This window comes from Hemibagrus wyckioides, linkage group LG13, assembly GCF_019097595.1.
Source record: "Hemibagrus wyckioides isolate EC202008001 linkage group LG13, SWU_Hwy_1.0, whole genome shotgun sequence".
Taxonomy (NCBI): Eukaryota; Metazoa; Chordata; class Actinopteri; order Siluriformes; family Bagridae; genus Hemibagrus; species Hemibagrus wyckioides.
Window position 1 is genome coordinate 16,841,819 of NC_080722.1, and position 26,469 is coordinate 16,868,287.

Here is a 26,469-nt window from a genome sequence, read left to right on the forward strand (position 1 = left end):
AATGTAACATAGAACTATGTAAAATTTGCATTTATGTCTGTGATGGATTGAGTGGAAGAAATTTAATCTTGAAATCTTGAATGTAGTTATTTAGTTTCATTTTAGAATTTTCTCTGGAAAGATCCCTGAAGTAGCACTTAAAGTTTTAAAATTCTAAGGGTCAATTTGGTTATATTTACATTAGGTTTGTAATTTATTTAAAAAAAGAATTTTTTGTACTATTAGAAATTCCCTTATTTGGGTAGGAGCATGTGGTATATATTGATCTAATTGTTGTTGTTTGACTAAGGCATTAAACGTACATCAGTTGCCTTGAATGAACCATTATATTCCAAAGGTAAAAGGAAAATACTAATTTATAAAAGTTGCAACAACCCAAAAGACAAGTAGTACCAAAAGTACAATTTGGTCCCTTTGTGTCAAGGATCAGGTGCCTTTTTTCCCCCACAAATTTCTTTTTTTCCATGTAAGTGTAAAAGATGCTTAAAAGTGAGTTTTTACTGAAAAATAAAATATACTTAATGTTAGGAACATTCTAGTTTTTTTATTCTAAATTTCTCCTGCATCCCTGCATTTCTCCTGCAGCCTTTATTCAGAAAATTAAGCAAATATGGTTTTATTTCTTCACTGACGGAAATCATTTATCATGTTGTTGCTTGACAGGATAAATATGTCTCTCACTGATATCCTCTCTGCTGAAGCCATTGAAAATGCCATTAAGGACTGTGAAGGTGAGCTGAAGCAGACCTAAACACACTAAAAGAACATATGGTGGATTTGTTTCCTTGTGATTAAACTGAATTAAACAAGAATGTTATAATTAGGATCACATAAAACATAAAGGTTAGTGTTTGAGATGAAATGACTGCACCTGTAAATGTAAAACTCCAGTACTGGATCTTAATGCTAAGATGCTATAAAAGTTCCAATCTGAAGAACGGTCATGATGGTAGGTTTTCAGTTTGGCAACATCACCTGTCTCTCTTGTGTGCTTCACCTGGCAGCTCCGGACTCCTTCACTTACAAGAAATTTTTCCAGCTCATTGGCCTGACTAAAAAAAGTCCAGAGGAAGTTAGGGAAGTGTTCCGCCTCTTAGATGACAACAACAGCGGGTTTATAGAGGAGTCAGAGCTCAAGTATGTCTTATTATTATTATTATTATTATTATTATTATGCTTTTGTTAAATGTTAGTGTCCTAATAAATTTCCATCATTAACTGATTTTCAGCTTCCTTCTGCTTTTATACTGACTTTATAGTTATCGAAGCAAGCTGAAAGAGAGAACAGATGCAATACATAAAGCATTTAAGACTGCTTGCTTTTTAATAGTGAATAAACATTTTTGCTCTAAGCAGCTTTTGCATCAACTCCAATTACGTTCTGCCAGAGAGGTATTGTCACTAAGCTATTTCCAAATCTAATCCATCAGTTGGATGTTTTGTTTGGTTTATCTGCATTATGTAATTCTGTCTGTAGACCTTGTGGCAAGGGCAGGTAAGTAACTTTGTATCAGTGACTGCAGTATCATTTTTGCTGAAGGTTTTGCACACCTGCAGTGAAACAGAGAGCCTTAATGCTTTGAAATTGCTGATACCTGATTGGTTAGGGAACCAAGCATGAGAATGCATAAAATGTGGCTTATATTTAATTTCTAAAAACCGATCTGTGTTTTTAGTGTGGGATTAGTACTTAATTGTTTTTTTTTCCGACTCAGGTACTTCTTGCAGCGGTTTATCCCGGGGGCACGGACTCTGACAGTGACTGAAACCAAGAACTTCATGTCAGGTTCAGATGGTAACAGCGATGGCAAAATTGGAGCAGATGGTAAATCCTAGCAATAATTATCTTTCTTAGGTGTTGTTTCAATCATTTCACCTCTTTTATTGTCATGATAGATTTTCATAGCTTGTAAGAGCCCATAACAATACCACTCTGCATTAAGCACATGTAATAAGAGCGTCTTATAAACATACATCATATATCCATCTTACAAGACATGTAAAAATTGTGCATGTTATCTCGACTGTTACATCCAATCTAGAATGAAAGAGATATGAGAGATAATGCTTTATTGGTCCCAAGGGGAAATTGGAGAATTCATCTCAAGTAGAAACTGTCACAGCCTTCATGCCTCTTCATTTCTGAGCTAGTTTAGATATAACATGCAAATGTCTGTACTGTCTGTCATAATGTTTCAATCATAACCACCGTGTGCATAGATTTGAGTTAGAATGGGCCATACCTTCTTTCACAATAGCTAAAAAAATGCGTAGAAACCTTTGTGCTTTCAAAAGAGTATAAACCATAAACCCCAACCCTTACCCTAACCCTCGGATGTTGTTACAAGCTTCAGTGCTTAACATAGTTTAGCAGCTGATTTGAAGCATGTAGCAACAAGGGCTGAATGGAGCATGGGGCATAAGTAGCTTGCTGACCTGACTTAGAAATTGTTTGATTCTAGTCTATATTTTGTCTTTAACTTCAAAAGAGTAATAGAATAAAAACAAAACAACACACTAGGTGAGTTTTTAAAGTAGCATAAGAGCAGGGTTGTGTTCTGGTTGCAGGGCATATGTGATCGATATGGTGTGGTATTCTTCTATCTCAGTAGGAGAGACCACTTTGAGCAGCTTTGATCAAACACTGTATTCTGTATTTAGATAATAATGAGAGAGAGAGAGAGAGAGAGAGAGAGAGATGTCCTGGGATCTCAGATATTGTCTGTTCCTGCCTTGACTCAGTCCAGAATAGGAGTGGCCACAGTGTAAGAAATAAGAAGGAGAATATATTTCTTAACAGCTTCTTTAATTATAATAATAATATTATATTAGTATAGTATAAATAATAATTAATCCTATGATGATACATAGCCAATATCAGACTAGTAATTGCTAGTATGTAGCTAACTTTGATACACTTGCTCAAGCATTAGCACAGCTGCCTTGCATTCCCTCTCAATCTATATTATCCTAGCTAGCTATAAGCTAGGTTAACATAAACAAAGTTTGTATGGACAACTCTACAACATTTTTTCAGTTGTGTGGATTTCGTGACTCTGGCAATGAGAGAAATCACATGTCTGTGGCTCAGCTGGTGGATGTGCACATGTGTGTTAACATTGCATGCTAATTTACACGTACTTGCAACAGGTTGTTTTCAGCATTTGCTTTTACACTCACTTATGTAATTGGGATTTGAACTGATGCCAGTGTTTGCTGTGTCATGTGTTTGTTTCGATTCTAGGTATACTCTGCAAAATTCTGCATGAACATTTAATTTTGTAGAGTTTCTAGTTAGCTATGCTGATCAAAAATATCCACTGTATAATGCTATCGTCTGCTGTGAAATTTTACCAAATTGATAAAGTGAGCCCTAAACTCAGTGCTATATTAATATTCATAATCTGACAGTTTTCATTTTTTAAAACATTTGCTTGTGCCAAGGTCAGGTTTTGCATCCTAAGTCTTTCTGTTCTTGTTCTAAGGGTCCTATAGTTCATCTGTAAGTATTTAGTTTAAAAATAAATGACAGAAATCAGTAAAAAAAAAAAATGAGGGGGAAAACATTTTGTAAATGAATAGAAGAATAAACTTTTTTCTATGCAGGTGCAGATAACTTAGATAACTTGAATCCGTTTATTATTTCAGGGAGAAGGTAGATTCTTTCAGGTAGATTAGATTATATTCTTTCAAAGGAAAGTGAATCGTGAATGCAGGAGACACCGGCACCAGAGATCCTGATACAATTCATTCCTTCATTTGATTCAACACAGTTTATTTAGATAATGTAATTAACATTAGTCCTCAAAGACTTGAATCAGAGTAAATCTCACACCTGATCCAAGCAATATCAGGACGAATGCTCTAGAAGAGACCCAGATAGAGAACGCCTGATGCATATGCTCTAATGTCTCTTGTGTATGTTTGCAGAATTCCAGAGCATGGTCCTGTCTTAAAAGAATGACCGACTCCCAGTCCACTACCAGCAGTCATGCTGAAGTTTCATCTGTCCCACTTCCTTTTACATTTCCAAAGATTTTTCAAAGACCAACATGCACTCCCTTGTTTTTATTTTGTCTTAGGAAGGCATGTTTGATTGTTAAATGTCTTTCATTGCCCTCATGCTCATCCCACATGACCAAGGACAACACTGTTTTTGGAAATAATTAAAGTCACTCTAACTGCGATATGTGATGTCTTGTTTTTTTGTTTTGTTTCATATTTATATATATATATATATATATATATATATATATATATATATATATATATATATATATATATATATATAAAATTATTGTGCATTACACTGCTCTGCTTATCATTAATTAATCAGACAGCCAAGGATTCAGAACTGTTCCAGATTTCAGATTAATCCACAAAGCATTATAATGGGCTTACACAGAATTCACCAAAAAAAAGTGCATTCTCTGTTATTATTCAGATAAGTTGAAATGTTGTTTATATTGTTTTAATTTATGATTAGGATTATATACAATATTACATATTAATTAATTACATATAATTAGAACATCTATAGCCTCAGAAGAACATTATTGGCACATCCTGTTTCACGGGAAACTCTGTGTACTACACTGACCGTTCACTATAAACACTCACTGACAACTTTGGGAAATACCTGTACACCTGCATACTTATGAAATTATCCAAATAGCAAATTGTGAGACAAATTCAAATTCAAATTTTATTCATCACATACAAAATCATACACAGTACGACATGTAGTGAAATGCTTTTTACAACTGTCCTACATTTGAAGAAAGAAAAGAGTAAAAATTAAAGTGTGTGGACATGAAAAATAAAGGGATATAGTTAAAAAATATATAGAGAAAAATAGGTAAAATTAAATGTATTCGCTCACCCATCCAAATAATCAGAATCAGGTGTTCCAATCACTTCCATGGCCACAGGTGTATAAAATCAAGCACCTAGGCATGCAGACTGTTTTTACAAACATTTGTGAAAGAATGGGTCGCTCTCAGGAGCTCAGTGAATTCCAGCGTGGAACTGTGATAGGATGCCACCTGTGCAACAAATCCAGTCGTGAAATTTCCTCGCTCCTAAACATTCCACAGTCAACTGTCAGCTGTATTATAAGAACGTGGAAGTGTTTGGGAACGACAGCAACTCAGCCACGAAGTGGTAGGCCACGTAAACTGACGTAGCGGGGTCAGCAGATGCTGAGGCGCATAGTGCGAAGAGGTCGCCAACTTTCTGCAGAGTCAATCGCTACAGACCTCCAAACTTCATGTGGCCTTCAGATTAGCTCAAGAACAGTGCGCAGAGAGCTTCATGGAATGGGTTTCCATGGCCGAGCAGCTGCATCCGAGCCATACATCACCAAGTGCAATGCAAAGCGTCGGATGCAGTGGTGTAAAGCACGCCGCCACTGGACTCTAGAGCAGTGGAGACGCGTTCTCTGGAGTGACGAATCGCGCTTCTCCATCTGGCAATCTGATGGACGAGTCTGGGTTTGGCGGTTGCCAGGAGAACGGTACTTGTCTGACTGCATTGTGCCAAGTGTAAAGTTTGGTGGAGGGGGGATTATGGTGTGGGGTTGTTTTTCAGGAGCTGGGCTTGGCTCCTTAGTTCCAGTGAAAGGAACTCTGAATGCTTCAGCATACCAAGACATTTTGGACAATTCCATGCACCCAACTTTGTGGGAACAGTTTGGAGCTGGTCCCTTCCTCTTCCAACATGACTGTGCACCAGTGCACAAAGCAAGGTCCATAAAGACATGGATGACAGAGTCTGGTGTGGATGAACTTGACTGGCCTGCACCTCAACCTGACCTCAACCCGATAGAACACCTTTGGGATGAATTAGAGCGGAGACTGAGAGCCAGGCCTTCTCGTCCAACATCAATGTGTGACCTCACAAATGTGCTTCTGGAAGAATAGTCAAAAATTCCCATAAACACACTCCTAAACCTTGTGGACAGCCTTCCCAGAAGAGTTGAAGCTGTTAAGGGTGCAGCTGCAACGGGTGGACCGACGTCATATTGAACCCTATGGATTAGGAATGGGATGTCACTTAAGTGCATATGCGAGTCAAGGCAGGTGAGCGAATACTTTTGGCAATATAGTGTATATATATATATGACAGCAGCATGTTGCATAAAATCAAGATTTTCATCATACATTAGAATGGGGATAAAACCAGTGACCTTGACTCTAGTGTAGTGATTGTGCAAGACAGGCTAGTCTGAATATTTCAGGGAAAGTAATATCCATGGAGAGGCAGCATTGCAGGTGGAAGAGCCTTATTGATAAGAAAGATCAGAGGAGCATTGTGAGACTGGACTGAGCTGTCTGGAAAACTACAGTAACTAAAGAAAAAACAACTATGCTGAGCAGAAAAGCCTCTCAGATCGTACACCTCATCAAACCTTGACACAAAAACATTTACATAAAGCGGCTTCATTAGCTACTTTAAATAAACAGTAAACTTGACTCTTTTGTGCATTCTCTCTCTCTCTCTCTACCAGAATTACTGAATGTCTCAGGAAATTGTGACTATGAGCTATAAGTATATTTAACTCTTAACTATTATTTCTGTATAAACAATGTAATTTAACTAACAATCAAGTAGCTGGAGCTGAAATTTTAATCACTGTTGTTAATTTCCTGGACCGATACACTTAATACAAAAATACATTTAACATCAAATCATTAATCACTTAAGCCTTATGGGATGTGATCCATCCATTCATTCATTCATTTGTTTATTCTTTCATTCTTCTTCATTATCCAGAGTTTATCCAAAACAGCATAGATGGTATGTCTGTTGCAGGGCACATTCACACACTCATTCACACGTACTGAAAAGAAACTGGTGAACCCAGAGGAAACAGGGAGAACATATACACCAACCTTGAAAAACCATGTCCTAAAGGATCTCGCGTTGTACATATGGTCATTGCCATAATACACTATATTGCCAAAGGTTTTGGGACACCCCTTTAAGTCATTAAATTCATGTGTTGTTTTTCAGGGGTTGGGCTTGGCCCCTTACTTCCAGTGAAAGGAACTCTTTAATGCTTTAGCATACCAAGACATTTGGGACAATTTCATGCTCCCAACTTTGTGGGAACAGTTTGGGGATGACCCCTTCCTGTTCCAACATGACTGCACACCAGTGCACAAAGCAAGGTCCATAAAGACATGGATGAGTGAGTTTGGTGTGGAGGAACTTGACTGGCCTGCACAGAATCCTGACCTCAACCTGATAGAACACCTTTGGGATGAACATGCACACAAATCTAATATGGAGTTGTGCCACCCCTTGCAGCTATAACAGCTTCAACTCTCCTGGGAAGGCTTTCCACAAGGTTTAGGAGTGTGTTTATGGGAATTTTTAACCATTCCACAAAAAGCGTATTTGTGAGGTCAGGCAATGATGTTGGATGAGAAGGATCCATGTCTTTATGGACCTTGCTTTGTGCACTGGTGTGCAGTCATGTTGGAACAGGAAGGGGTCATCCCCAAAAAACAACAAAATTGGGAGCATGAAATTGTGCAAAATGTCTCGGTATGCTGAAGCATTAAGAGTTCCTTTCACTGGAACTAAGGGGCCGAGCCCAACACCTGAAAAACAACACCTGAATTCAGTGATTTGAAGCGGTGTCCCAAAACTTTAGGTGTACTATGACAATGTACAAAGCGAGATCTATTAAGACATGGTTTTTCAAGATCGGAATGGAAGAGTCCTGACCTAACCCCACTGAAAACCTATGGGGTGAACTGTAACTCAGGCTTTTTACCATATAGTGAGCTCAGCATGCCATTTATGTATCGCTCGCATAAAAACATCTAAATATCTACACAGGTTATTCTGAAGCCACTAATATTCTATGTAAAGCATTAACAGAATAAACAGACCCTTCGTGCAACACGTACCGAGCCCGTATTAGTAAGGTTTACACGGAACCGAATTATCGGGGCATTTGCTCTACCCGAGCAAGTCAGAACCCGGAAGTTTGATTGAGCGCGTCAGAGGTTTTCCTCATACAGGTTTTTTTTCTCCTTGGAGGAGGGTTTCTGCGCTCCCTCACTGACCACTGTTTATTCTCCCATGTTTGTTTATTTTTACACAATACGATAGTGAACTTGGTCGTTTGTCTTCTCTGTCGCAATGCTGTAAGAGACACGCATGTTTTTGGTAAGCACCTCATAAATGTACTCGAAAGCGCAGTGTCCCGGTGTTTAGTGTCCTGTTGCTAGCAAATACACCTAGCAGAGTAGCAGTGTGCGGATTTGTGGAACGGATTGTGTTTTTTGTTTGTTGTTGTTGTTGTTGTTGTTGTTGTTGTTTTTTCATGCGAATTGTAGTGGTCATAGAGGATATGTCCATTCAACCCGTGATTTTGTTAAGGATCACAACACCGTAGCAGCTGACTAGCCCTTTGAACACCATGGTAGCTTGACCACACGCTCAGCACCAGTGTGGTGAAGTGTCACAGATTCATTTCCACAAAGAGTCAGCGAATTTCAAGAAGAAGAACAAGGACATTCCTTTGCGGTCATTTCTTTTCCAAGTCCAGTGGCTTGCATGGTATTAGCTACGTTGCGAAAGTCTTGGGTCATCTCCAGTTTCATTGACTATATACAGTGGCTTGCAAACCCATTTTAAAAGTCATCAGAGTTGCCGGAATTACTAAGGAGAAATTATTAATTAAACTCTTATGCTTAATATTCAGGAGTCGAGATTCAGTAGTTGGTAAACAGGTCTAGTAGAACCACCTTTTGCTGCAGAAACAGCTGGTGATCTGTGAGGATAAACACCTCGAGCAGCTTTGCACACAGTTTTTTAAAGTGATTTTTCACCCATTTTGGGGTCAGATGGATGTTTTTTGTTGACTGCACATTTTCGAACAGTGCCACAAATTCTCCCAGGGATTCAGACCTAGAATTTTAATTTTAACTTTTACAGACCACTGTATAATATTTACATTTTTGAACTACTCCGTTCTCCATTTGAATCCTGCATTACTTTGGCCTTGTGTTTTGGGACTGTTGTCCTGTTGAAAGATGAAGCATGAGCATGATGCACAGTATTTCACTGTGACTTTACTGTATTCTACTGTAGTTTTGGTTGTGGTGATGATCCCATGCTCTCTCATTGCCACGGCCCGGGTTCGATTCCCAGGCAGGGCGCTAACCCAACCACTGATGAGTTAACTCTCAGTGCCGGTCCCAAGCTCTGGTTAAATGGGAGGGTTGCATCAGAAAGAATGATCTGCTGTGGTGACCCCGAACAGGGACCAGCTGAAAGAACAACAACTGTAGTTTTTGTTTTGTTGTTGTTGTTCTTTTTAAATTTTTTTCTACCCAGTGGAACGGCTTGCATTGGGTTTGCGCCAAACGTTGCACTATGAAACTTACTTATGAAACAGTATCTCAAACCTTTATTAGGTGACTCTTGTGCTTCACTTAGCTCTTCTTAAACGTGGTTTCATTTTCCTATACAGTCCTGACTGGTGCACCTTCACTTCATGCTCAGTCACTGTAACTCTTTCACTCTTTCATGGCGCTTCCCTCACCAGTCTAAACTTTTTATTTTGAGGAAGGGCTTTGTCAGGGCAGTGCATAGGTGGTGTGATGCTTACTGGGATGTCTAAGCTCTGTACAGCGTATTCCTAAATGATGTATTGTTTTTAACCTCCATAGAAAGGTCTTCATATTTCCTTCTTGCCATCATCTAGAGGGTTGAATACTTACAAATCTGATAAGCTTCATGGAGTTTGAATTCTTTTACAAGACACTGTATCCAGGCTCTATGGTTATATTGTTATGTTTATGGTGAGTCACGTGCGCTTTTGTATTTATTATTGTTTAAAATGTATTTCTTTTGCCAAATGTTGATTCTGCAGATTAAAGGCATGCCCATCAGGCTGCTTCAAGGGAGGACGAACGAACTTCAGATACACTCAAATGCTGATGATCAGGTGCCGATAGAGCAAACGGTTTTCAGTGTCTAGTTAATTCCTATCTTATGTAATCCACAACCTCTTACAGCATTTTCTTTCTGTTTCTATTATGTCAGTCCAAGAATGGCTTCTGGAATGCAGGAAAAACAGTACAGCCCGTCCCTGCTTAGTTTTTTCATCTACAACCCTAAATTTGGACCACGTGAAGGGGAGGTAAGTTTCACTCCAACCATCCAACAAGAATCCTTATCATATTCCCCGAATAATTTACCTAGGTTTACGTGTTAATGGGTTATTAAGGTTGAACAATGCAGTTAGACTGGAAGTTTTAAGGAAGTGGAAAAAAATATTAGTATTTTAAAGAATTTCTCCTAACTGACTGTAAGACAAGTCTCAAAAAACAGTTGATTTTTATTTTTCTATGATGGGAAGTTTGCAGGGTTTTTTTGTTTGCAAATAAAATATCCTTAACTAAGCAGGTCACAGGTCAGGTTTTTTTTTTATATAAAAATGTAAATAAGTAAATAAATTAGAAATAATTACAAATTTTTATTGTCATACTTGATGTTTCACAGATGCCATAACTTTTAAATGTAGAGTCACAATAAGAATTTGACTTTAACAGATAGTGTGCAGGATTTCAACACAGTCTTAAAGGGACAGTCTGAACAAAGACGAGACACCTAGAAGTTTAACAAATAAGTATATAAGGTAACTCATATAGTGGCCAAAATGTGACTTTGGCAGTGATAGCAGTGATGCTCTGGTCCCGGGTTTCTGATAATCTGATACACCAGTCTCGCTGGAGTGCTGAGATTCTGGCCACTGATTGTCCGGTGATGGTCCCTTTCCATTGCAATATAAAGGATTTTAATGCAGCAGGGTTGGGCTTCCCTGATTAGGCTTTTCCTGCTTCTGTAATCTAAAGGTCCATTGTTTTCATACTGATAAATATACAGTTAGTTTTGAGGTGTTGGGGATGAACAATTTTCATTGTGTTCTTTTCCACAGGAAGAGAAAAAGATCTTATTTTATCATCCCTGTGAAGTGGAGAAAAATGAAAAGATTCGCAACGTTGGACTCTGTGAGGCCATTGTTCAGTTTACAAGGTTTGCATCTATGACCAAGCAAAACTGATATACACTATCTTGCCAAAAGTTTTGGGACACTTGGGGGAGTGTTTTCAAGTTCCTCCACACCAAACTCTCTCATCCATGTCTTTATGGACCTTGCTTTGTGCACTGTTGTGCAGTCATGTTGGAACAGGAAGGGGTCATCCCCAAACTGTTCCCACAAAGTTGGGAGCATGAAATTGTCCAAAATGTCTTGGTATGCTGAAGCATTAAGAGTTCCTTTCACTGGAACTAAGGGGCCAAGCCTGAATTCCTGAAAAACAACACCTGAACTCAATGATTTGGAGAGGTGTCCCAAAACTTTTGGCAATATACTATATTTATTGATGTAATATTAACAGTATTATAAAACTAGTATTTTAGTTTGTTCCTTGTTTGTGCAATCATGTGTTATTTTAAAGTAACCACTACATTTCAGTAACCTTTTGCCTTTTATAGGACATTCTGTCCCACAAAGCCAGCAAAATCACTTCACACGCAGAAAAACCGACAATTCTTCCATGAGCCTGAGGAGAATTTCTGGATGGTCATGGTATAAGATTGTTTGTTTTGTTTTGTTTTGTTTTTTTTAAGAGAAATGTCCTCTATAGTGTTTTGTAAAACATTAAAAAATGAATCATTGATTATTTTGTACTTTATATATGTATTATGTTGTCAATTTTTAAATAGGTGTTTTTTTTTTTTTTTTAATTCCCTGCTGATTTATCTAAAGTCATTAATACGAAGTGTCTGAATTTCACGAAATGTTATGAAATATCATTTCGTGAAATTCAGACACTTCGTATTAATGACTTGAGATAAATCAGCATGAAAGAAATAAAGAGGCACCTTGTGTGCTTTTGTTGTTTGGACTGTCTCTGGTATTAATATATAACTGTATTTGTGTCTTATTTTCTCTCTGGCGTTTTGTCCTTTAAGGTCGTACGAAACCCAATGATAGAAAAACCCAACAAAGATGGAAAACCACCCACTATTGAATACCAAGAAGACGAAATTCTGGTTTGTGTTTTCTTACTAAATTTGGTTTATTACTCTCGTTGTTACTGAGCCAGTGACACGAAGCCTGCACTTTTCTGTTGCACATTATGCATATATGTCATTAGAACCAAGACTGATGACTATATCTAACAGTGTTTTTTTTCTAGGACTCTGTTTATGGTGCAGTATTGCAGCAGTGCTACAGCATGTATAAGGTAAACTGCATTTTCCATTCCGCTGAACTCGTTGATTTGTTGAGTGCATTTGCTTATTCAGTGCTCTTCTGTGTCCAGCTTTTCAATGGCACTTTCAGCAGGGCATTTGAAGCCGGCGGAGTGGAGCTACTTACCCAAAAGCTTGAAAAGTTCTTCTACAGGGTAAGATAAAGTATTGATAAGGAAAGTGATCTTCATCAGCTAAAACACCGTGTTAGTGAGTTTAATGTGAGTAGTCTGCACATATTCCACATGGTTGCAATTAGAAAGTGAAATCAGACGGAGGCCCAGTTACCTATCGGTGATCATTACTGATGAAATTTACACTTCCTGCAGGAATATGATTACAGCTCTCTTTAGTATTACTTGTCTGCAGTTGATTAGAAACTTAGCTGTGCAAATTAGTGCTGTTTGTCTAATGAGTTGTTTCATTTAAATTGCATCACTGAAGGACACATGCTTACTCACCTGTCTGAATAATTCAGCTGTGGCCAGGGGAAAGCCTTCTCTTCACCTCTATCCAAACCCAAGCCTTGGCCTAGTGCCCTCTGAGAACTGTAATGTGCACCCAGGGTGAAATGGCACAGACTGCTGTGCAAAACCATTTCAGCATCTTACTCTACAGCACTGTCGAATTACATGACATCAGCCTCAGTTAGGAGGACTCGCTGGCATCAGCACTTGTAGCTGCAGTTGTTTTTCTAGTCACACAGAAATGATCCATACCACTGGGTCTGATTTGGGAGGTGGTTTGAATGACAGCAGTTGCAACATCGAGCTTTGGGGTTTTTACTCAGGACAGAATAATGAAAATAATTATGTATACTTCACTGATGTAAGATTTCATACATTCAACATGGCGAGCACTGAAGAGAGGCAATACAAGGAAGCACCTTAGCCTTTCAAATCTGCAGTGTTTTGGTTTCGTTGTGGAGTATAATGGAGAAGAGAAAGCGGTTTAAAAAAAAAAAAACAAGCACTGCTTTTCACGTGCCGTCTGTTCAAACAGAAACACGTCCAACATGACGGCACATCTGTGGCACCATCACCCAGCTATATCACTGTCTGGAAGCAGGATGTACACCGATCAGGCAGAACATTATGACTCCTGACAGGTGAATTGAATAACCCTGATTATCTCCTCATCATGGCACCTGTTAGTGGGTGGGGTATATTAGGCAGCAAGTGAACATTGTGTCCTCAAAGTTGATGTGTTGGAATCAGGAAAAATGGACAAGTGTAAGGATTTGAGGGAGTTTGACAAGGACCAATTGTGATGGCTAGACGACTGGATCAGAGCATCTCCAAAACTGCAGCTCTTGTGGGGTGTTCCCGGTCTGCAGTGGTCAGTATCTATCAAAAGTGGTCCAAGGAAGGAACAGTGGTGAACTGGCAACAGGGTCATGGGTGCCCAAGGCTCATTGATGCACGTGTGGCACGAAGGCTGGCCCGTGTGATCCGATCCAACAGACGAGCTACTGTTGCTCAGATTGCTGGTTCTGATAGAAGGGTGTCAGAATAGGTGTGCATGACAGGTCAGGGTTGTTTTGGCAGCAAAAGGGTGACCAACAATATTAGGCAGGTGGTCATAATCTTATGCCTGATCGGTGTGTGTATACATAAAATAGAGTCCCTCACTACTGCCTGCCATCATACATACCCAACTGATTCAGAGACACAAAAAAAACAGTTGGGGTAATACAACATGCAAAAATATTGAAACTGAATTGCACAGAACCTTGCTGTTACTACAGACAGTTGGACAGTTTGCTTTCTTTTCTAGTCTAGGAATGTGCATAAATTAATTTCTAGAAATATTTTTAAATTGAAGGAGAGTCTCTAATAGAATAAAAAAAAAAAACGTGTACTGTTTTCCCAGTGCACCAGACACGTTCATGCTCTTATACCTTGTATGTGTTTTACTCTAGTACATACAGACGCTGCATCTCCAGTCATGTGACCTGCTAGATGTCTTTGGAGGAATCAGCTTCTTCCCCCTGGACAAAATGACGTATCTGAAGATCCAGTCTTTTGTGAACAGAGTGGAGGAAAGCCTGAGTTTGATCAAATACACAGCATTCCTCTACAATGACCAGCTCATCTGGTAAAGATCACCACAACTTATGTACTAAACAATACATAACTGATTAAGTTAGCAGGAACTTCTGAACACCAGCACTGACTCGAAACTTTATCTTGAGATGCAGCTCTGTCTGTTAGTCCAACACTTGTATTGTTCAATGTGTTATTATAATAACTAATAATGATAATCAATCAACAAGTCAAATTTAGTCAACATGAACATCGCCTTGAAAATGCTTAGCTGTAAATTGACAGAATATCAGAACTTGAACCTGGAAAAGTATTTCTACCTGGAGATCAAGAGTTATTCAATTCAATTTTATTTGTATAGCGCTTTTAACAATGGTCATTGTCTCAAAGCAGCTTTACAGAACATAGGAAACAGTGAAAATCCTAGTGAGAAAGCCTGTGGTGACTGTGGCAAGGAAAAACTCCCTTAGATGGTATGAGGAAGAAACGTTGAGAGGAACCAGACTTAAAAGGGAACCTCATTTGCATGACACCGGAGAGTGTGATCATAAATTATAATAAACACTGAGGAGTGTGATTCTTATCAGTTATCAACATTCAGTAAACACACTGCAATTCTTTCTCATCCATTTTTTAAGTCATATAGGAGTATTTAGTTACTGTTCAAGCAAACATCATCAGATAACACAAGTGTTAACTTACTTTGTTAACGTTACTGATGTTTTATTAATGCTCAAGTTCATTGTTATTTGTTAGCTAACACAGTAAACAATGTCAGTTAAGGATAAGCCCTTCCCTGAACTTTTGCCCGTAATCTCATTCATGCAAAGGTTTGGATACAGACCGAGTTCTGATATTAATGCTCTTAAAAGTCTGCTACAGAGGGTAATCCGTCGAATGTGCAACATACCTGGCAGGGGAAAAAAACTGATAGTCATTCTATCAAGCATTGAATCAAATATAAAGCATACTATATCAAATTTACTAAGCCACATGGTCATGCAGGTGTTTTGATTTTTATTTTGCAGGAGTGGGCTGGAGCAGGATGACATGCGCATTCTTTACAAATACTTGACAACATCACTGTTTCCAAGGCACACTGAACCTGAGGTGTGGTCATTTTCACTGTGTAGTGCATTAGTCACACACACACACACACACACGGAAATGAAAAGCAGTCTGTTCAGAGCACAAATTAATTTGCTGTTTGTTTGTGTGTGCGTGGTGTGTCAGCTCGCAGGCAGGGACTCGCCTCTGAGACCAGAGATAACAGGGAATCTGTTGCACTATGGCAGGTAAGTACATCACCATCCCATCTTGACATGCACCACCTTTCTGATCCTCTCCCTGTGTAGACTCGGGTGTCCAGGGTACATGGCTCAGTTAACAAAGCTCAACTCTGATAGATCACATAGTTCAAAGAGAAATTGTGAAGAAGAGAAGTGATGGCTCCGAGCAAAACCCTGTTCCATCTGAGTCTTTACTGGACGGTGGATTACAGGTCAGTGAGTGTACCAGGGTGGTGTGTGTTGCAGCTTACTGGCGGTAGTGTTAAGCCGTGCAGATTACTTTTATACACAGAGTGGAGCTGATGGAGTGTTGGCTCTCATCAAGCAGGCTGATTAGTTTAGCCACTGAGCCTCTTGCAGCAGGAATGTCTACACAAACATTACATTTATTTGATCAGGGCAGAAAACTGTGCCAGGGCTTTTAATTACTCTTAAGGCCACATGGGCACTAGTCAATCACTTCCACACTAGTAATCAGCTGATTATTTCCTGGACTTCAGGTAACCTCAGTTTAGTAGTAGCAAGTTTCAGGGGCTCAGTATTGTACTGGTAGGGAAATTCGATTCAAATGTATTTCTTTTTACAAAGCCTTTACAAAAATCCAATAAAACATTTCTAATTTCAATTCATTTCAGTTTTTACATTCAGTTCAAGTTGATAATCCAAGTATATATGTGTATACGTTTGGTCTGGTTAATTTATGGTATTTCTATCAATCGAACTATTCTTCTATTTTAATCACTTATTACTGTAGGTGAAGGTGGGTCAGTGATTTTTTTAAATTCAGGACAGCTACACATTTCACACAGACTCTGTAAACAAGGGAATAAACTAAAGACCATGACCAAAAAGGTCTAATCACTCCAGGACATTCAGCTGCTTGTCTCAGAGTCGTGTTCCCTGTTAATGCAGAAAGCTTCCCTACTTGCACTGAATGCTCAGGTTAGTCAGATTAGCGTCTTATATTGGTGTAGCTTTGTAGAGAATATTAAGGAGAGATATTATATTTTGAGCATCAACACAGTAATATATACTTGCAGTGCTACTAGTTGAGATGATGTACTGGAGTTGTGATGAGTTCAGTGATATAGAACTGTTGTTTAAATAAGTGCCCTTGAGTGCCCTTTTTTAAACAGTGATAATTTGATGTCAAGCCATTTATAGATAGCATTTAAGTTCCATGAAGCTGCTTTTTTAACTGTATTCTTGCTAAGTGGCTCCAAAACTGCAGCTCTTGTGGGGTGTTCCCGGTCTGCAGTGGTCAGTATCAAAAGTGGTCCAAGGAAGGAACAGTGGTGAACCGGCGACAGGGTCATGGGCGGCCAAGGCTCATTGATGGACATGGGGAGCTGGCCCGTGTGATCCGATCCAAAAGACGAGCTAGGGTTGCTCAAACTGCTGAAGAAGTTATTGCTGGTTCTGATAGAAAGGTGTCAGAATACACAGTGCATGACGGGTCAGGACTGTTTTGGTAGCAAAAGGGGGACCAGCACAATAGTAGGCAGGTGGTCATTTCAAATTCAAATTTTATTTGTCACATACGAAATCATACACAGTACGACATGTAGTGGAATGCTTTTTACAACTGTCTTACATAAAAGAGGAAAGAATAGAAAGAAAAAGTGTAACACATAAAAGTATAAAAATATAAAAGTATAAAAACAAACACAAAAAAAATATATATATGTGTGTATATATATATATATATATATATATGTATATGTATATATATATGTATAGTATGTGTGAAAAATAAAACAATATAAAATAAATATATGTGTAGACTCTATATGTACAGAAGATACAGTGTATGAATATATGTAGATAAAAGGTCTGCTAAAGTCAACATTGAAATGGTGATGCAAAAGAGTGTTGTATGTACAGTGTGCATATGTAAGATAAATATATAAATATATTGTAGAAGTGTATATGAGGCAAAATATAATGTCCAATTTTACAGGGAGCAAAGTGACAAAATATAATGTCCAGTTTTACAGGGAGCAAAGTGACAGTGCAAAGTGACAAAATATAATGTCCAGTTTTACAGGGAGCAAAGTGACAGTGCAAAGTGACAAAATATAATGTCCAGTTTTACAGGGAGCAAAGTGACAGTGCAGTGCACACACGAAGATGAACAGTGAGTGTTACTGTGTGTACAGAGTAGTGCAATATAGCATGTGCAACAATCAGCTGAGGTAGAATGTTATGTTATGTTGTGTGGGGGTAAGAATAGAGAGTCCAGATCCTAGGTGTACTGGTTGAGGGCCCGAATGGCCTGCGGGAAGAAGCTCCTCCTCATTCTCTCTGATAACACTCATAATGTTATGCCTCATCGGTGTAGTTTGGATATTTTTTTTTTTCACTTGTCCTTCTGTGTTTTGTTTTGTCTTGTCTTATCTAATCTAATTCCAGATTTTTAACTGGACCAGCCAGCCTAAAAGATCCAGATGCCAAATTCAGGTTTCCAAGAATATTTGTGAAGACGGGGGACAGTTACGAGGAGCTACATTTGATCGTTTACAAGGTGAGAGTTTCAGCCATCTCTTTTCAGTTACTTTTAAACTAACTCTAAACTAACTCTGTCACAAGTCTGAAGACACATTAAGTATAATCACAGAGAGATTATGAGAATATTAGATTGTGACAAGATGTTTGAGAGTGACAATAATGTGTTGCTTCCACACAAATCTCTGAAAACTGTGTGTGTGTATATATATATATATATATATATATATATATATATATCTCCATATCCATCATCATCATCCTCCTTCTCCTCATCATCTCTTTTGCAGGCTATGAGTGCTGCTGTGTGCTTCATGATAAATGGTGAGTTTGCATTTAAAACTTGTAGTTATACTAGTTGATCCTAAATGTAGTCCTTCAGCTGAGTGGAAAAGTATCTTAATATGTCTCATGTGATTAACATTTTTCCAGCATCAATGGAAGTCACGCGAGAGTTTTGTGAGCAGCTGGACGCACTGGTCGGCCCTCAGCTCACTCTGCTAGCGTCAGATATTTGTGAACAGTACAACATCAACAGGAGGATATCCGGGTCAGTACTCTTCTAAATGGTTCAGTTTAATGATGATTTGTCTTTTCTCTTTCTTTCTGCCTAAATAAATCTGATCCCTTAACCTCATTTATACCAGAGAATAATTTTGATTGGTCAGAATGTGTTAATTAATTGTATATAACCGGACAGCTTGGAGAGTAGTGCAGGCTGCGAGGCAAAATCACAAAATCACAAAGAGCTTGTTGTTCTACATTATCATTCCTATAGTAACAGCTTACACAGGGACTTGTAAAGTGGGCAATCCATGTAATCGAATAATAAACAGATTTTCAAACATTTGTTTAAAGCAAGAGATCTAATATAGTGACATTTTTTGGAAGAAGATATTTAACTTTTTATTCTCCTCCAGCATCAGCACTGTAATGGTCAGTACATTTTCAGACATGAGAAAGGCTTCAGGATAAGAGAGGACATTTTTCTGGTTGTGCAGAAACAGGAGGCATTTTTTTAATCTTGAAGAGAAAAGAGAAAGTGAGGGAACTTGTTTATAGCTGCTTTGACATTAATGACTTGTTTTATAGATTTTCTTCAACATTAAATGTAGCTAAATTGGTAAAAAATGTAATCAGTGGTAAAATTGCTGTGGAAATAACAAGCTCTTAAGAGAAAACAATCCACTTTGGGGCTTGTAACTCCACTTTTCATCAGGCTACATCACACATCCCACTGTTATTACCTACTTGACAAATAAAGTTATCATGCTGTCTTTCCAGGATTCACTTTAAATCTGAGTAAATATTTTTCCTTGATACGTTAACCTGTTGAATGGACACTATTTTAACACTAGTTACTGGACCTCATTTGTTACATATCCATTAAACAAATTTTTTCTTATGTCACTGTACAGTTTTGTTTTTTGGAAGTAAATATGAACGACTGCCAGGGTACCTCTCACTGCTAACTTTTGAATATACACTGTATTGCCAAATGTTTTGGGACACCCCTCCAAATCATTGAATTCAGGTGTTGTTTTTCAGGGATTTAGCTTGGCCCGTTAGTTCCTAGTTTCAGATTCTCCCCTCTAATTCATCCCAAAGGTGTTCTCTTGGGTTGAGGTCAGGTTTCACTGTGAAGTTCCTCCACACAAAACTCGCTCATCCATGTCTTTATGGACCTTGCTTTGTGCACTGGTGTGCAGTCATGTTGGAACACGAGTGTCTGACCTTACAAAAATGCAAAAATTCCCATAAACACACTCCTAATCCTTGTGGAAAGCCTTCCCATAAGAGTTGAAGCTGTTACTGCTGCTAAGGGCAGGCCGACTCCATATTACATTCATGTGTATGTAAAGGCAGATGTCCCCGTTTTGGAATGGCTCAGAGTCTCTGCTCTAATTCATTCTAAAGGTGTTCTATCAGGATGAGGTCAGGACTTTGTGCAGGCCAGGCAAGTTCCTCCACACCAAACTCTCTCATCCATGTCTTTATGGACCTTGCTTTGTTCACTGGTGTGCAGTCATGTTGGAACAGGAAGGGGTCATCCCCAAACTGTTCCCACAAAGTTGGGAGCATGAACTTGTCCACAATGTCTTGGTATGCTGAAGCATTAAGAGTTCCTTTAACTGGGCCAAGATCAACCCCTGAAAAACAACCCCTGTATGTCAGTTTGCAAAGCAGGTGTGTTTTTGTGTTTTGTATGACTAGACCAGAAAAGGAACCCCAGTTTAAGTTCATTTACTTCAACCACATGAACTTAGCTGAGAAGAGCACCATCCACATGCGCAAAACAGCCAGCGTGTCCCTCACCTCTGTCCACCCTGACCTCATGAAGATCCTTGGAGACATCAACAGCGATTTTGCACGGTACCTACCATCTCAGCACTGTGCCTAATAATAAATCATATGCTATTTCTTTATTTGATCCGTGAGATAATTTATCAGAATTACTTTTTCTAATATTTTTTTCCTCTCTCATTTGTCTAAGGGTTGATGCAGATGAGGAAATCATTGTAAAAGCGATGACTGACTACTGGGTAGTGGGCAAGAAATCAGATCAGAGAGAGCTGTATGTCATTTTGAACCAGAAGAATGCCAATTTAATTGAAGTGAATGGTATGTCCCTGTGCGTGAACACGTTCTCAGTGAATGTAGTTTGAGTCATTGGATAAGATATAAGATAAGATAGAACTGTATTAATCTCAAAGGAAATTCCTATCTTGTGTATAATGTTTAATTGTTATGTTTTTTAGTATAATTTGGTTGACAGGCTTTGAAACACATCACTGTTTTTCTCTTTTTGCGTTACAGAAGAGGTGAAGAGACTTTGTGCGACGCAGTTCAATAACATTTTCTTTTTGGATTGAGGACAATAAACAACAGAAAGAGTGGGATTTGGCCACACTACAAACTGTCAGCTGTTCACATTTTAATGACAGCATCAGTGTAATGCAATAATTGCATTGTAAAAAAATGAATTTTCATATTATGCAATTTTTAAAAGATTTTTATTTAATCTATTCAAAAAAAAAGGATTGCATTCTTGTAATGAAAAAAATTTAAATCAAAATTTTACTGTATATATAATATTGACATCCGCTCTTTTGTTCCATTCTCTTTTGTTTCTGCTTCCACTGACAGTCTAGTCACAGAGTAATTAAACCGTGTTAACTGTATCAGACTATATTTATGTCATTTAAACTGTTGTTTATGCCGTTATGTCATCTTCATTATAGTTTGTTAATGTTTTCCACTTTTTTTCAATCGACATTAAATTTTAATTCGCTCCAGTTTCGGGATTTCATTTGTCTTTGCCCCCACTCAGTGCATGCTTCTGAGGTGTGTTGGATCTTCGAGTGCTTGCAGTTACATTTATTTTATGCCACATAACGTGAATTGAAAGAAAGACAAAGTAAAAAATAAAAATAGATAAGTGCATATACACAAAAAGAGATATAGGGACACAACAAAGACACCAAAATAGACAAGAGGACACCTTAAGCACTCAAAAACCCAAGAAGTGGGGAATTGGGCACCCAAAAATAGACCTGGGGACACCTTAATGGCACTATAATAGACCACAGGACACATTGGGCACCTGAAAACAGTCAGGAGGACACATTAAGGACACCAAAATGGACGTGGGGACACCTTGAGCAACCAGAAACAGACCATGGGGACACCTTAATGACAGCAAAATAGACCTGGGGTCACCTTAATGACACCAAAATATACATAGGGACACATTGGGCACCCAAAAACAGACTTGGACACCAAACACACTGGGGGACACCAGATGGACACAAAAACAGACAAGAGGACACATAAAAGACACCAGAATAGAACGTGGGACAGCTTGAGCACCCAGAAACAGACATGGGGACACTTTAATGACACCAAAATAAACATGGGGACACCTTAATGATACCAAAAACAGACCTAGGGACACATTAAGGACACTGAAATAGCTCTGGGGACAACTTGAGCACCTAAAAACAGACACTGTAACAAATAAAGGACACCAAAATAGACCTGGGAACACAGAAACAGACATGGGGACACCTTAATGACACGATATACACTACCAGTCAAAAGTTTGGACACATCTTCTAATCCCATGGTCTTTCTTGATGTTTATTTCTTTCTACATTGTAAAACAATGCTGAAGGCGGCCGAAATACACAATAATCTCGTTTGAACAGTTGATATTGAGATATGTCTGCTACTGATGCTCTGTAAAGCCTTCATAACGACTCTAATCTGAGGTGCTGTTAATTGGTGATTTCTGAGGCTGGTAACTCTAAATGAACTTCTCCTCTGCAGCAGAGGTCAGTTTTGGTCTTACTTTACTGGGATGGTCTTCATGTGAGCCAGTTTCATCATGGTGCTTGATGGGTTTTGCGAATGCACTTGACAATACTGTTCTTGCAAGAACTATTCCAGAACACCTGACCTTCGTGTCTTAAAATAACAACTGACTGTTTTTTGTTGTCATTACATATGGATTACTTAAGTCCATGTGTGTTATTTCATAGTTTTGAAATCTCCAGTATTGTTCTAGAATGTAGAAAATAAATCCCTAAACAAAAAACACTGAATTAGAAGGTGTGTCCAAACTTTTGACTGATAGTGTATACCTGGGGACACCTTCAGCACCCAGAAACAGACAATTGGGACACCTTAATGACAGCAAAATAGACCTGGGGTCACCTTAATGACGCCAAAATATACATAGGGACACATTGGGCACCCAAAAACAGACTTGGGGACACCTTGAGGACACCAAACACACCAGGGACACCAGATGGACACAAAAACAGAGAGGACACATAAAAGACACTAAAATAGACTGTGGGACAGCTTGAGCACCCAGAAACAGACATGGGAACACATTAATGGCACTAAAAACAGACCTGGGGACACCTTGAGCACACAAAAACAGACCTGGGGACACATTAACGACACCAAAATAGATCTGGGGACAACTTGAGCACCTAAAACAGACACTGCAACAAATAAAGGACACCAAAATAGACTTGGGAACACTTTGAGCACCCAGAAACAGACATGAGGACACCTTAATGACACCAAAAATATACCTGGGGACACCTTCAGCACCCAAAAGCAGGCATGAGGACACATTAAGGACACCAAAATAGACCTGAAGACACCTTCAGTATTCAAGAACAGACATGATGACATGAAGTACACCAAAATAGACCCTGGGACTCCTTGAGCATACAGAAACAGACAAGGGGAGACCTTAATGACACCAAAATAGACCTTGGGACACATTAGGGACCCAACAACAGACCTAGAGACACATTAGGGACCCAAAAACAGACCTAGGGACACAAGGACACAAAAACAGACATGGGGACAAATAAAAGATACCAAAGTAGACCTGGGGACACCTTGAGCACGCAAAAACATACATGGGGACACCTTAAGGACACCAAAATAGACCTGGGGACACTTTGAACACCCAGAAACAGACATGGGGACACCTTAAGTACATGAAAATAAACCACATGAATTTTAAGGACACCAAAACAGACCTGGGAACACCTTTATGAAACCAAGAATAGACCTAGGGACAATAGCTTAAACACAGAAATAAGATAAGCCTATGATTAAACGTTCATAACTATTTCGAATAACCTTGGAATAAATATGATGCATTCAGACACACACTATTTTGGAGTTAATTCCTAATAATGGAAGTAAAATCTCTCTCTGTCTTTCTCTGTAGAGCTATACGTCCCACTCCTGAGCTCCCAGTGTTCTGAGTTTCCAGTGTGACCACTTCTTCTTTCTGGACCTGCCTGATCCATCCAGATGCTCTGCCCCTGGTTGGAGTCCTGTCGCTTGGTGGTGCTCACTGATGCTGTGGATAGATCTGCATGGACTGACTGTGACTCAGGGGACTGCTTGGGGACTTTTCACAGATCTGCCGTTGCTTGCGACAGCAAGGAATTAGTGTCTTTAATGAACTCAGAAACCACACTGACCTAATTGTTCCCCAATAGCGCTTGGTTGCTGTTGTAGAAAGGACTTTATTTACATTTACATTATTTACTGTTCAGTGCCACCCAAATGAGGATGAGTTTTTCTTCTGAGCCTGATTCCTCTCAAGGTTTCTTCATCATCAGGGAGTTTTTTCTTCCCACCATCGCCTCAGGCTTGCTCATTAGGGATAAAATAGTAACTTAACTTTAAACTTTATCATTTTTGTTCTCTGTTTCTATACTTCTGTAAAGCTGCTTTGTTAAAATGGCTATACAAATATATTGAATTGAATGGAATTAAGTGGCTTGTGTGGACACCGTTGTAAACGTATCCCTTCACCTATTCAAAGACTTTCTCGCCTAAAACCTGCTTTGTGGGGAAACTAAAAAAGTAAATAATAAAGGACAGTGTTTTGACACTTCAAATGTCACTATACCTTTCTACACTACTTTTTCTGTTATGTACACTGGAGATGTATTTAAATCACAGTTAGTGTTCCGTGAGCCAGTGAGCAGGTGGTAAAGTAAACTTTTTTTAATGTACAAAAAAGACCTACATATAAAATACAGTAGTTTTACTTGACTTCAAGACAAATGAGTCATGAGGATTTGTGAATCCTTGCTTGGAGGACATGAAGAGCAGTTTCCTCATTTAGTTCATAATCAAAATCACCAGACTCAGAATTGACCTCATGATGGTCTTTATCTTCAGACACATCCCCCCTTTATTTCACTGTCATGATCAAAAATGAATTCCAGAGCCTCAGGTCACCACTTGTTAGGAGTTACTCGGACAGTTCCTTGTCAAACCACCAGGGGGCTTTGGCGAGTGGTTTATTTATCATACTATAATTTATATAATTTGTATAATTTATGCTGCTAGCATCTTGGTGCCAGATACCACAGCACACCTTCAGGGATCAAGTGTCTCGACGGGTCAGGAGTGTTTTTACTGTAACTACTACTAGTATTATAATTTTAATGTCAATAGTGCACATACTTATCAAATCCATCTGTCAAGCTGTGTGTAATGATGTTTCTGTTAAGCGTTTTTAATTAAAATCCATATTTTGGTGTGATTTATACACATGGGTTTGTCCATTCTGTCTTTTGGAGGCTTTATTATGTCCATTTTATGATGATACATAAAAAAGACTTTAAAGGTCATCTGTCATGTTCTGATCATGTTACATTACGTTGCCAAAAGTTTTGGGATGTCTGCCTTTACATGCACGTGAACTTTAATGACATCCCATTTTTAATCTGTAGGGTTTAATATGGAGTTGGCCCACCCTTTGCAGCTATAACAGCTTCAACTCTTCTGGGAAGGCTTTCCACAAGGTATATTCCCAGTGTTTATGAAAATATTTGACCATACCTCTAGAAGAGCATTTGTGAGGTCAGGCACTGATGTTGGAGGAGAAGGTCTGGCTCGCAGTGTCCACTCTAATTCATCCCAGAGGTGTTCTATCGGGTTGAGTTAATACATTATTTTTTGGTTCAATACACAGGTGTCTCAAGTGTCTTTTTTTATAATACATCATAAACATTTCTCATTTGTTTCTCATATAATTACACAGTAAAAAGAGTACAGTGTTGCTGTATTACATATCAGTATTTTTCTAAAACAACAGCCATGTTACTGTGTAAAATGCTGTCAGAGAGAGAGAGAGAGAGAGAGAGAGAGAGAGTGTGTGTGTGTGTACTGAGACGAAATCACTGAAAGGGAAAAATCAGAAGGTTGTGAGTTCCAATCCCAGATCCAAATTACTCAGTTGTATAAAATAAGATAAAAAGTATCTCTGGATAAGGGCATCTGCTAAATGCCAGAAAAATAAATGTAAATGTCTGATATCTGCCTCTTGTCTCCTCAGTTCTGGTCAAACCTATGAGAGTGTCACACTTATTCAAAACACATGTCACTAAGACCTGTTATAAACATATTCTGTCTAATTTAACTCTGAATGAAATAAAACCTCATAAACCTTCTGATATTAATTATACTATTTTCCTTCCACCCTCATCGTCCTGACTCCTGACCCTGAGGCTGACCAGTGTGCCTGCACACCAGGGGATAGTGGATAGTAAAACAGCTTTATCTTCTTCATATCTCTCTGTTGGTTTTTAATAAATTTTGGACTTGTTTCATTTTGGACTGCAGTTGTTGTGTCTGTTATCCAGTGTGACAGTGCTGTTAAAGATTCATATAATTTGGTACAACTTACAAATCGACTTAAAACAGTTTTTACTTGTACTAAAGATTTTAGGAGCACTTCTACTCTTACCCTCCTTAGAGAATTATTGGAAAGGACCAGTTCTTTTACATTCCTTTTT

General features: G+C 38.7%; 2 protein-coding genes across 3 annotated transcripts; both read left to right on the forward strand.

Annotated features, from left to right (window-relative positions):
• The first annotated feature begins 670 nt into the window (after window positions 1-670).
• Window positions 671-4,058, forward strand: pvalb9 (parvalbumin 9). Its single transcript, XM_058406367.1, has 4 exons — window positions 671-731; window positions 1,005-1,137; window positions 1,716-1,825; window positions 3,931-4,058. The coding sequence occupies exons 1-4, from the start codon at window positions 671-673 to the stop codon at window positions 3,954-3,956; spliced, it is 330 nt and encodes a 109-aa protein (XP_058262350.1). The 3' UTR covers window positions 3,957-4,058.
• Window positions 4,059-7,999: 3,941 nt separating this feature from the next.
• On the forward strand, window positions 8,000-21,417 carry ccz1 (CCZ1 homolog, vacuolar protein trafficking and biogenesis associated). Of its 2 annotated transcripts, none has more exons than XM_058407161.1 (17): window positions 8,000-8,181; window positions 9,893-9,978; window positions 10,066-10,162; window positions 10,961-11,058; window positions 11,521-11,614; window positions 12,001-12,081; window positions 12,228-12,275; window positions 12,354-12,437; window positions 14,204-14,379; window positions 15,356-15,437; window positions 15,561-15,622; window positions 18,029-18,140; window positions 18,412-18,445; window positions 18,554-18,671; window positions 20,336-20,494; window positions 20,616-20,743; window positions 20,939-21,417. In XM_058407161.1, the coding sequence occupies exons 1-17, from the start codon at window positions 8,173-8,175 to the stop codon at window positions 20,992-20,994; spliced, it is 1,524 nt and encodes a 507-aa protein (XP_058263144.1). In that variant the 5' UTR covers window positions 8,000-8,172; the 3' UTR covers window positions 20,995-21,417. The 2 variants fall into 2 exon arrangements, with proteins under 2 accessions (XP_058263144.1, XP_058263143.1); XM_058407160.1 differs by having other exon boundaries at window positions 8,002-8,181; window positions 9,893-9,967.
• The last annotated feature ends 5,052 nt before the right edge of the window (window positions 21,418-26,469 follow it).

Coding starts and splice junctions, on each gene's coding strand:
- ccz1 (XM_058407161.1), top strand. Junction 15,438..15,560: donor CAAGGCACACTGAACCTGAG/GTGTGGTCATTT, acceptor GTGGTGTGTCAG/CTCGCAGGCAGGGACTCGCC. Junction 15,623..18,028: donor AATCTGTTGCACTATGGCAG/GTAAGTACATCA, acceptor ATCTAATTCCAG/ATTTTTAACTGGACCAGCCA.
- pvalb9 (XM_058406367.1), top strand. CDS start 671: ATGTCTCTCACTGATATCCTCTCTGCTGAAGCCATTGAAAATGCCATT. Junction 1,138..1,715: donor ATAGAGGAGTCAGAGCTCAA/GTATGTCTTATT, acceptor TTTCCGACTCAG/GTACTTCTTGCAGCGGTTTA. Junction 1,826..3,930: donor TGGCAAAATTGGAGCAGATG/GTAAATCCTAGC, acceptor GTATGTTTGCAG/AATTCCAGAGCATGGTCCTG.